The sequence below is a fragment of the Leuresthes tenuis genome, unplaced genomic scaffold, assembly GCF_036924035.1.
Source record: "Leuresthes tenuis unplaced genomic scaffold, fLeuTen1.0.hap1 SCAF_4, whole genome shotgun sequence".
NCBI lineage: Eukaryota > Metazoa > Chordata > Actinopteri > Atheriniformes > Atherinopsidae > Leuresthes > Leuresthes tenuis.
The window spans coordinates 22,089,842-22,101,976 of record NW_027325358.1 but is presented as its reverse complement, the minus strand read 5'-3'; the positions used below and the strand labels follow the sequence as shown (position 1 = coordinate 22,101,976).

Genomic DNA, 12,135 nt, shown 5'->3' with positions numbered 1-12,135 from the left:
GCCATTTACCACACTACACCAACAGAAACATTATTGTTTTCAGGTTGTCTTTTCCGTTCTTGTGAATTCAATCATTCGGGAACGCCTGGAGGGAATTTCTGTAAACGTGGCACAAATATCCACTTAGGCTCAGAGATAAACTCATTACATTTTGACCCTGAGGCACAGAAGCGCACGCACAAGCAGCAAAATTACAGAAAAAGCACATACCCAACCACAAGGACAACAACTTATCCAGGAAACAGTTTTGTTCTGTGGCTATAAAACATCTTTGCTTACTAAAATGTTTTGTTGTGGTCTGTTGTTATATGCAGATGGGATGTTTAAAATGCTGTGTTGTCTTCATTTTTGTATTTTTAGTTTTATGTGGTTAAATCATTTTCTGTAAATGGAGTCAAAAGTCAGCTTGACTGTGATAGCTTAATGCGTTGCAGAAACTCTTTTTCTGGCCTTTTTTTTTCAAAGCTATCACTCATGGTTGTGGCCATATTTCATGGCATTTATCTTGGTTTTTCACTCCAAGACTCTTGCAGGAACCTCTGCATTTTAGAATCCACGGCTTCTTTGTAGCATCACCAGGATGCACAGTCTACCCTGATGAACACAGCTTTAGATTTTGATACAACAAGCTTAATTGCCTGGACTTAAACAGATACAAATGTTGCGTTCCCATACAGCGGACACGAGGACAACAAACCTTTTTTTGGACCTTTCTTTATCAAACTGAAAATTTGCCTCACAATCTGTCCAGCAAATGACATTTTCCATCTTTTGGACTCTCAACCCGAATTAGGAGCAGCTCCCGTTAATAGGCAAAATGGAAACATCTGACTGGTTGGCAGAATCACATAACCACAAGGTGGTAATTTCAGTTTGAGAATGTCCTGACAACTGACCAGTCAAAAAAAAAAAAGTATGAGCAGTATCATTGAAGTGCATGACAACAAAAAATGCAAAAACATGATGTTGTGCAGTAAAATAAGATTCTTCCTGTGACCAAGTGTTGTTCTAATATGTCTGGTGCATTTGAGCCTTCATGGAAACCTTTATCCAGGCTTTACACACTGCACAGTTCCCATGGAAGGAGAGGTTTGATGTCATCTGAGTTGTGAGTTTAAACCGACTATAAAGTTCATGTTTTCATCTGATTGTCTTGTAGAAATAGGGCTGAAAATGATCATTGGGCTCAGTTAAACTTTTATCGCTACGGTCAAATACCTTTAAATTGTTTTTTCTATTGATATTTTACAATGTTAAAATGAATTATTGTTGATAATAACAGTGATGAGTCCTAACTATAAGTCTTATCAAAGAAGGGGATTTTTTTTTAAATCATTGCCTCTGTCTGTGTGTCTGTTTATGATGCTTTGAGAAACTTATGAGAAACTCAGAACATAATTGTGTTAATAATTGGATAAATACTGCCATCTAGTGATTAAAGGGCCACAGCGATCTAGTGGACCCTACAGTGAACAATGGGAAGATCTCAAGTGTCTTTTGATCAGTGTTATGATCGTTGCATTGACTTCTCAGAGAAAATGACCACTGCACTTGGAGGATTTGCTTTCTGAGTACCCCTGTTATTACTAAAAAATGTATGGTAAAAGTTAAATTCACAAGGAAGGTGCATATTATTTTCAGTTGTGACAGAAACGAGACTTCCCCAGAAACAGAACATGTGTAGGATTCATCCACCTGAGGTTAATACGTTTGCTGCAGTTACAGCAGCAAGTCTCCTTTGGTATGTCTCTGTAAGTTTAGCTTATTCCTGAAGGCAGAACTTCTCCAGCTCCCTCAAGCCGGTCCTGCTGCTGTTAAGCAAAGTCCCTCTCTGGTATATGAAAAAAAGAAATCAGGTTTTTAACCTTGTCCATAAGTTGTTCTTAATGTGTTGCAAGACACATCCTGGGCAATATCAGTTATCCACACTAAGTCTGGGGATTTCTGCTTTGAATCTGTTCAGCACCACCATCTGGAGCCTATTACAGCGGTCACTGGGGGAGAGGCGGACAGGTCTGGACCCTGGACAGGTCGCCAGTCCATCACAGGGCCACACAGAGACAAACGATACACACAACCATGCACGCTCACACTCACTCCTAAGGACAATTTAGAGACCTAATAACCTAACATGCATGGTTTTGGATGGTGGGAGGAAGCCAGAGTACCGGGAGAGAATTTTCCTTCCTTAAATTGTTTAACTACAAAACAGCAGCAGCTAAGTACCAGCAGTTGTGTTCAACTGAGACGTTAATCTTATCAAAATGCGTGTTTTTTTTCTCTCTCTCTCCCCCTAAAGGTCGGGAGCGAGTGGGCATGAAAACAGCAGTTTTCTGATATCCGCACCTGCATGTGACCTGGTTTAAATTTGGCTTTTTTTTTGGTGCATTCAAAATTGTTCTCGGGTTCAAACATATATGCTCAGTTTGTAGGACTGGCCCTTGCGAATTGAGTTGTGAATTAGCATATCTAAACCTGCGTAAGCCATTAGTTTCCATTTTCTATTTTTTTTTTCATGATGACCAATTTTGAGGAACACAGGTGAGTTCCAGGGGACTGATAACTGCTGGTTTAAGACTTTAAGTCATGCCACAGATTCTCAGTCGAAATGACGTATAGGAGATCCTATCCCAAGACACTTAAACGTGACCTTTTAAGCCACTTGTGTGTTGTTTTAGCAGTAATCTTAGAGCCACTGTCATGCTGAAAGAGGAACGTCCTTCCCACGCACAGTTCTGTGGAAGACTGAAACAGGTTTTCCTCACGAGTTTGTCCGTATCAAACAACAACCATGATTCTTTCTGTTCTGATTAATTTCCCTGATCGATGGTCACAGGCTTACCTTTTTAACTCCGCCCCACCCCCATCCATATGGCAACAAGACTCCTCTGCAGTAGCAGCCCTTACCACCAATTCAACAGCCTATAGAACATGAGAAAGAGACTGAGGTATTCACCTTTACCAAATACCAACCTGATGACATGTGGGAGAATCAAGCCTGATAAACAGTCTCCACCTCACAACCCATAGGGCCCAAAAGATCTAGTGCTAACACCTAACTTATCAGTATCAAACACTCCAGCACATATTCAGATGCTCTTTGTCTATGCCCTGGTTGATAAGAGCTCTTTTGAGAGCATGAGGAGGACTTACTCAACATTGGGCAGGTGGTGATAATGTTATGACCAATCAGTGTTGATTTACTCAGATCATGGGACACTCAGATTGCACACAGGTGGACTTAACTGAGGTGACTGTGTGACTTCTTAAGGTAATTGACAGCACCAGATTCGAATTTAGGGTTTTAAGGCAAAGAGAGAGAATCAATTTTCACACACAATTTTTCATGTTTCTTTATTTTCAATACTGTTTTTCCCCATTTAAAAAGTAGGTCTGTTATGTAAAACTAGAGGAACAAAAATCGAATTATATCACACATGTTCTATCATTTTCATACAGGTTGTAATGCCACAAAAAAGAGAAAAAGCCAAACGGTGGTTATACTTCCACTGTATACCTAAATTTGCATTTAGTGGAATGTAAAGTCAGACAACACGGCCTCTTATTATACACAGCCATAAGAGGGCAGTGTTGGACTGTGTAAAACCGACACCTGTGAGTCTCAGTCAGAACACTGTTGATTGTCCTGAGACATTTCCTCACCATCACAGGCGATGTGCTCCATGTCTTCAACACTTGTGTGCTGTGCAGGTTAAGCAAGCTGTACTTTGAGGAAGACAAAGGTGGGAGTCACACAAGCGAATCGTGTTACTTTAGCATTTAATAGAAAAACACGCACTACCACATTGGTGCACAACGCCATGAACAGTTTATTCAAATACTTCACCTGTTCTTAGGTAAATTAGCGCATGCGAGATTCCTTCACTTATCACGGTGAAAAGTAAATGCAGTCTGTGTGAGCCTTCTGTATCACTAATGTTTCTGTCGCTGACACTTTCTTTCTCTTACCCTCTCCATCACAGTTCGCCGGTGCACAAATATGTCAGATGCTCTCTGCCGTCTCTGACGGTGTACCAAATGAGAGCTACAGTCTGAAAGCTCACACAGTGTCCCTGCTTGCATACAGTTCAGTTTGAGCGCTACATATTCTTCTTGTACATAGGTAAACCTCCATTTTTGGAAGGGCACACAGCTAAATCAGAAAATTCCCTGCCAGCCTTTTGGAAATTTCGGAAATATCGAGCCATGCTGTGGAATGATATGAGGTCAGCTGTGGAAACATTGCGTGAACTAAACTCTGATCCTTTTCTGTGTTGACTCTTAAAATATTGTCTTATCGCAGTGACATACCATTTCAGTTGCCACAGCAGTATTACAAGTTCTCCATCAAAACATGCTGGTCCGCACGGATGGAGGCTACGTTACGTGAGCCGCAGCTTTGCGCGCTGCAGGAAAACACGATGACATAAGACGTGAAACTATCTGTAATAAGGTTAGTTTGTATGGCGTTGACTGGTGCAAGGTAAGTGTGGTGGTTCATGTGGTTCCCCTGTCTGCAACAACTGAAACAACTCTCCGCTTAAGATATGAGCTTGGATAGAACCTTTTTAAATCGGTGCCCATAATAGAGAGAGGGCTTTTCCAGTGTTTTGTTGCAAACTGCCAGCAGCATTTTTGATAAACTCTTGACAAACTGGAGGAGGAGAGCACACGTTGAAGAACGCACTCGATCATATCAATGTGGGAAAGCTTCTGTGCTGGATTCTCAACCAGCAGTGCAGGAATGCAGCCCCGGTGCTGACTCTTGGTTATCTGGCTCTGCGTAATCTCTCTGAGGTGTTTGGGGCGCTCCGGGAAAAAAAACAAAACATACACAGACAACAAGGGAAAACACCCCAGCCTGTGGAATATGGAAGCAAAGGCAGACATGGGAGAGGATGGAGAGGGAGGGAGACCTCCGTCTCTCGATGTCTATGTTACTCAAAAACGGTGTAAAGACGAATTCATTCAAAAGCAGGCGCACGCATTCCACGTTGGCTACGCATGTGTGTGCTCGATGTTCTGGTCGATCTTTGGCGCCACACTGCACTACATGAAGTGTTCTTTGGAGCGAATGCACTCTCATAAAATGCATTCTCTAAGCTGATAGCTTTCACAATCAAGTTAACACACCCTCCTGCTGTCATACCATACATGCAAGGAAAACGCCCGCTCTTGAGCTGTGGAAACACTGTCCAGGTTTATGGTTTGTAATCATTCCAATTGCATAAAAGAAAAACGTCAACAAAACAAGTGCAGAACATGCAGGAAAGACCTTCGGTTGGTACAGGGGCCAAAATCTCGCTATGCAAAGTGATTAGAAATATTTAAAAAACTACATAAGTACCCATTAAGACTACCGCTACCCCATCTGAACTGAGATCCCCATCTTTCAAGCCTCTCTAGTGCAATCATAGATTTATTGGAGTGAAGTCGAGGCGGATATATGGCGATAAGGGGTTATGTGGCGGGAAATCCACAGAAAGGCTGGATGTGAGTGGGTGAAATTACTTGGAACAAACTGTAGTGTCAACATGTGACTGCAGAGATTATGTGGGCTCTGAAGGGAAAAAGCAGAACAAAGGCCCACTTTTTTTTGGTCTGAAAAGTTTGCCGTGCCGTGGCCTCCCTTGTTCCGTCAATGCATAACAAGACGAGCCACGCCATTATCTTTTTAATACATTTAATAGTGCACTTTGATTAATCTGTACAGAAATAATATTAATAAAAAAGATAAAACATTTTTTTCGTTTCTGTAACCGAAGCTTAACATGTACAATAAAATAAAATAAAATAAAATGATACAAAACAAACATATATCTGAGGTATAAATATTTTTGCTTTAAATTAACTGTCATTGTCATGCGATATTATTTGGAAGAGACACAGTTACGGGTACAAACATTTATGATATTATCCATGGCTTAGTGATTTAAGTATACACTCAACATGAACAATGCACACCCTCGGACTGAAGCGCAAGTGTTACAAGTGAAGAAGGTCAACCGGTTCTGAAGACCCAGATTTCTAACTTTATTTATTCTTTTTAAAAACACTGGCAAGACAGTTGAGACAGAAGCTTACGCAGAGATATTCATCCTTCCTAAAACACCACACATTCAATCTGCCCTCTTCTTTACAGTAAAACCTGTAAAATCCCCACCTTTATAAAAGGACCCTTTTTTTTGTTTGTTTTTAAACTAATTTTTTTCTTTTAGCTTGAAGTTTTTGACAGAACAGTGCATCGTGTTTTCTGTTCTTGTGTAGAGCAAACAGCAAAAGCTAGAAAGCAAATAGCAAAAGGAATCATTTTTATATATTCTGTATATAAGTGATTTCAATACATGTGAATTGTGCTGTGCTCTAAAAGAAAACCACTACTCGTGGCTCTAACAGGAAGCTTAATACTGAAAGCTCTCAGCTTTTTTCTTTATTTGGTCCATCAATATCTGTTGGTCGTTAATTTCATTTGTCCACATCAGAGTTCCTAATGGCCTCCTCCTGTTCTTTCAAGTCATTGATACGCTTGTTTTTGGCACTGTGCTGCTTTACTGGTGTGTAAACTAATCCTGCCTTTGTATATTCACATATGAAAACAACTTCCACATCAAGCTCATGACTCACTGAGGCTCACTAAGTTCAAATCTTCTTGAAGCATCAAGATGACCTTTATTTACCCGTCGGTAAATGAGGCCCTTTCCTCAATCGGTGTGTTCCTTTTGGTGAGCCAGCCACCAGCACTCGTTTGTCTCCACCCTAAAACACTACAACCCTGTCTGCTATCTGCCATCTGTCATCTCGCAATATCCTGTCTATTGTCTCCAAATAGTCTGTGTATTTGCAACATATTTGCATCTTTCTTCACCCATAAATTCATCAATCAGCTCACTATAATAACATCTACTCTTCCTCCCGTGCTTTGCTGTAACAGAACACTGTTACTGTGCCATCACAATACTATTATGTACACATCATCCACTGCCTGGAAACCAACACGACAAATAGGAATTAATTGCTTGTTTCTTTACACACACTCGCACGCTCACACATACCATGGATCTCCCTTGCTTCTCAGAAGCAGTAACACCTTTCAGATAAAGTCGAGACCATACAGCCTGAATCAACAACATAATGTCCTCAGGTCCAGAAAAAATCTGTTTTGGAGTCCTCTCGGCAATCCCAGCAGAGGTGTTTTAAATGTGACATCAGTCTGTTTTGACGCTTGCCAAACAAGTCCATTAATTGAAGCTACAGAGTTTGTCCTTTATTATGAGTATAAAGAAGCTTCCACTCCATCTGCTGGAATAAATCATTTCACTCCAAGAAACAGTTGGGGTTCAAACTTCACGCTGCGTTCTTATTTGTCCATGGGCACCGTGAATGAGTCTCGTATCCGTGCCACTTCAGCGGCGCACAAGTGTCCGTAAAGTTTATTGTACCACTCCGGGAAACGACCCCTGGAAAAGAAGAAAGAGATGTGGTGTTAGCTCAGTGGCTCGGGTTACAACAAACATGTCACACCAAGTATAGACACGTTTATGGATTAGTGGAAGCACAATCATAGTGGAACCACTTCATGAACTTCAGTTTGTCCTGTATGATGCACCCACCTGCAGTCGATTCTCGATATATGTGTGAGTCTGGATTTGTTGGCTCCGCAGGGCTCTATGAAGTAGCGTGAAGTGAGGACATTGGCACGGACACCAACCGCTGGTACCCCATCATGGTCCACAGATGTACACACAAGCGCACACGCTCCCTTTGGCAGGTCTGTTATCCATGTTCTGGTAGAGCGCATAGCTTAGGTTAGGTTGAGTTAAAAACACCATGAAACTAAAGCAGTGAAACAGTGGAAGAGAAAAACTGCTTACCTGAGCACCAGGTGGTCTCTGGTGGGATGTGGAGCCATGGTGTTCCTGACGTACTGATAGACCTCCGTCCTCTCGTCGAGGGTCTCCACTACTCGGCTCTCAAGCAGGTCCTCGTCCCAGTGTCCCTGCTCTCGCAACACCCGCGCCAGAACCTCCTCAGGACTTGCAGGAATCTCTACAGTCACTTTCCACAGCCGCAGTGGAAACCCGTCGTGCACCTACACATTCAGACAGAAAGGCCCAGCTGCTTGAAATACGTCTCCTTTTCAGTTAATATTATCATTTTAAGGCTTTTATGTAACTGTACATGGGTGGAGAGATGACGGGAAGCAGGAAGTTCAAGTGGTGAACGCAAGCGTTTGGAAGCTTTTTGTGGGATATCTAACTATCATCAGTATCATATTATTATATCATATTACAAACATTCTGGTAGCCCAGCCATAATTTTATGACAGTCCAGCTGTGTTTCAAAATTGAACGCTGCCTTTGAGCCAAGTCAGCTGCTTCCTTCGCCCATCACGCACACTGCCTTGTGACTTTCAAAGTGGAGAAGAGATAACGATACAGGCCCTTCGCACACAAGACACAGGAAATGTAGGCCTGGGATAATGGTGAGGTTGTGTTTGTGTGTGTGTGTGAATGTGTGTGTCTCCATGTCAGGCTGATGTCATTCTGGGACAGAGTCCAGAGCAGAGGGAATGGGAATAAGAAGCCAAGAGCTGGGCAGCTTTCACACGGATGCGTTTCTGCACAGGAAACCCTAACTGCTGCTTTCCACTCACTATTTAGAGAAGCAGCAGAGAGGCAAGGCGGACATCAAGAGCAAAGAGGAAGATGGGAAACAGAGCCAGCGTGTGCACTTCATGAATGGTGGCTTGTTTACATACTAAAGACAGATTGACTGATGTGCTTTTCCCTCTCTTAGTAATGAATCTGTCCTTAATCTCATAATTGTCTTTTTTTTTTTAAATGAATCCTTTGGGCCTTACCTTCCTGTAGGCCAGCTCAGCGTGCTCAGGCGTGGAGCAGCTGTCATAACCTCTGAACTTGTCTTTGGCCTCTTTGAGGAGAGTGTCTAAGCTGTCCTGCAGGTAGGCCCCGGAGCCTCCTTGCCCGGCCTCTTCACCAGCAAGCTCCTCTAAGCGCTGTGGCAGCAGAGCCTGCTCCACATACGAGTTCCTGCAGCGATTCATTTCTTCAGGAATCTGTGAGAGAGGAAGAGTAACTATTAACAGCAGTAAGAAAACATGCCTTTACTTTTACAATTTGTATGACATCTAACGCAGTTTGATTTGATAGAATACGTTAACCTGCTTCCTTTGTGACAAGTGAAAGCAAATGTTTACCACAACAGAGTTTCAAGCACTACTGGGACAAAAAAGAAGTAAAAATGAAGTGAAAGCCTTTTAAGTAAAACTTGACTGGGTTGTATGATCACCATTGAACAATATGAGCTCTTTGCAGCAAAAAAACGTTATTCAAAGCAGATCAAGTTTTACTGGTCTGGACAAAAGATCGTCTCTAAACATCATGTTCTGCTTTGGTCGAGCATCTCTATCCATATTACATTAATATTGGAACAACCTGGAAACTAAAAATGGAAACCTGACAAATCATATTGCTATCTCCGTGTTTTTGTAACTCATTGTCGTCGTTTATCTCCTTCATTTGTACCTTCCATCTTTCATTCGAATCCTGACAGTCTTATAGTCTAAGATTCTCATTAGATAAGAAAGACCAATTCAAATCAAGGTAATTAGATTCAGTTTTTTTCTTAGGACATTTTCCTTTTTAGAAACCTTCATGAGCGAAAAAAAAAATCTAATTAAAGTGAATAATTTAGGGGGTAATTGAGTTTACTTGTGTGATATGACCATGACAGGAAGCCAGGAAGCTCGTCCACAATCTAATAAAACTTTGAATGATAGTGATGACCTACAGTGTGTCGCGTCTTAGCATTCACTGTGGCATCTCAGAGGAGAGGACACAAGGCAGAGCCCCTTTTGGGTCAAATGTCATTCTAATGGGATTTGTAAAGCTGATTATTTCCTGTTTATCAAGTCAAGACCTCTCCTTGTGGAGACACTGAGCCTCATTCACTGACAGGATTCATAGATTTTCCTTTCTGCACTAATGCCTGAGACGGGTAGAAACGAACACAGACACAAGGAAGTTTTGAATGATGGAGGCAGGCCAAGAAGAAATTTTCTTTCTGTAATCATAACATGAATGGGATCGACACGTTATGTAACTGCGACTTCAGTATTTGCAGGACAAATACTGGGACACGGTGCTGTGAGCTCAAGGTGACATTTATTCAACAAAGTACATTAATCGAATCAGACGGCGATCTCCAGTGAAGATGTCAGTTACTTAACTGTTCTGGCTCTGGCTCTGGCTCTGTGTTTTCTTTTAACTTTGACAGCAAGAGTTTTGTTCTAGTTTTTTTTTTCTTTCTCCAAACATAACAAATATTCAGCTCCGGTACTTTCACTGACCCTGAAGAGTTTCCTGCACTCCTGGATCATATGTGCCAGGCCATGAGTGGCAGCCCGGTTCTCATTCAGGTCCCTCTGGTCAGGCTTTCCCAGCATCTGCTTCCGGTTCATCACCCTATCATCAAAGAAGAGGGGATAAAACAAGTGTATGCAGCAAGATTAATAACAGCATCCGTCATGCAGACAGTGTGCAAAGAAAAAGCTTATTGGATGTGAAAGGTTGACGGCGGAACAAAGGGGTAAGCTGTATACAGCTACTGAACCCTCGCATACAAGTGCCAATTGTGGAACAATGAGTGTCTTAATTAGGTTAAGATGTTTATGTAACCTCTCTATATCCTCTGTCTCTTTCTCTTCCTCTTCTCCCCCGCTTTGCTCTCTTCCTTTCTCATTTTTGCCCCCGCCCTCATCTAATCTTTTGTTTCTATGGAGAGACACTTTCCTGTTTTCAAAACACACATCTTACTATATGTTATGTAATCTGCAGTAACAATAACAGCGTCAGTCAAAAGCGATGCGATCAGACAACTTGGCGGAAAACTCAGCCTCACAGACCTTGGCGATGAGCTCTCCTTGCGGCGCAGGGTGTTTAGGTGGAAAAGTGACGGGGCCAGACAAACGGCCAGGTTGGTGGGAGTCATCTGGTTCTCGGCCACGCTGGCCGTCACATCAGCGAGGAGACACAGCAGTGTCCGCAGCGCCTCTCGGTTCTCGTCTGGCAGCAGCAACACGGCAGCGCGGGTCGCCTGAAGACGGAGCTCTTTGGGCATGTCTGCAGGAGAAGACGCCATTTGTCACGGTTACTTTACAATACCATTAACCACTGTCATGTTATATCAAACATTGGGTAAGGCTGACTTTTCCTGCAAAGAACGAGCCTTTGGGGAATCTGTGCTGACCACAGTGTGTTATATAAGACTATGGATGTGTACATTATATGCTTCATGATGGCTTGGTTTCACCTTATCAAAACTAGTTCTAATGCAGTAGGAAGAAAACTTCAGCAGAGGAATGAACCAGAGGATTTTCACTCAAAAATCAAATCATTTAGCTAGTATTTTCAACACTAATATGTATGATTTATCGAGACATCTGCAGTACCCAAAACAGGACCATTACGTCATGTGTATCCCTTCATATGGTCTCTTTACGGATGCAAAGCTACATATGTGAGGCTTCAATATACATTTGTATTCTTACACTGATAGATCTGGAGGAAGGTCTCAGACAGTTTGCTTGTGAGCAGTGGTTCTGGTAAATCTCTAAAATACTGCTTAAGCATGTCAGCGACGTCGTAAGCCGACTGCCCCTCATAGTTGACTCCTCCTCCGTCTGCGCCACTCGCCTCGTTCATCTGACGAAGAGCTTGGATACGAGATTTAACTCCCGATTTCCTGAAAAGACCCACCTGGGAGGAGAAAAAGACAGATTTATATTATACAACCACACTGTATTAGTCTGAGTATTAACATAAGTACAATGTTTGATCTTATCAATAAATGGCGTCTAAAATGACTAATATGTCCAAATCGCACATGAATGTTTTCGAAAGCGACAGGCTGTTATCTTTAAAAGCTAAAAAACCATAACTTATCAACAAATTCAGAGCTTACAGTTTCTATAGTTACATCACAACAGAGACAACAAGTCCAGTACAAATTCTTGTGCTGAAAGCTGTGTAGAATCTCATCAGTGGCCTTTTAAGGATGTATGAACTGGCAATAAATATTTGGGAGGAAAAGAGTCTGAATGTCCAGTCTGAATAT

General features: G+C 42.0%; 1 protein-coding gene across 3 annotated transcripts in view; it reads right to left on the bottom strand.

Moving 5' to 3' along the window:
* Window positions 1–5,666: 5,666 nt before the first annotated feature.
* dlc1 (DLC1 Rho GTPase activating protein) overlaps window positions 5,667–12,135 on the bottom strand; it is an 80,641-nt gene continuing 74,172 nt past the window's right edge. For all 3 annotated transcript variants that reach the window (XM_072385088.1, XM_072385089.1, XM_072385090.1), the window contains 7 exons: window positions 11,570–11,777; window positions 10,925–11,141; window positions 10,370–10,484; window positions 8,861–9,076; window positions 7,872–8,089; window positions 7,611–7,784; window positions 5,667–7,457 (listed from right to left, as the gene is read on the bottom strand). In XM_072385088.1, the coding sequence (XP_072241189.1) occupies window positions 7,358–7,457; window positions 7,611–7,784; window positions 7,872–8,089; window positions 8,861–9,076; window positions 10,370–10,484; window positions 10,925–11,141; window positions 11,570–11,777 (1,248 nt within the window). In that variant the 3' untranslated portion in view covers window positions 5,667–7,357. The remainder of the gene's footprint in view (window positions 7,458–7,610; window positions 7,785–7,871; window positions 8,090–8,860; window positions 9,077–10,369; window positions 10,485–10,924; window positions 11,142–11,569; window positions 11,778–12,135) is intronic.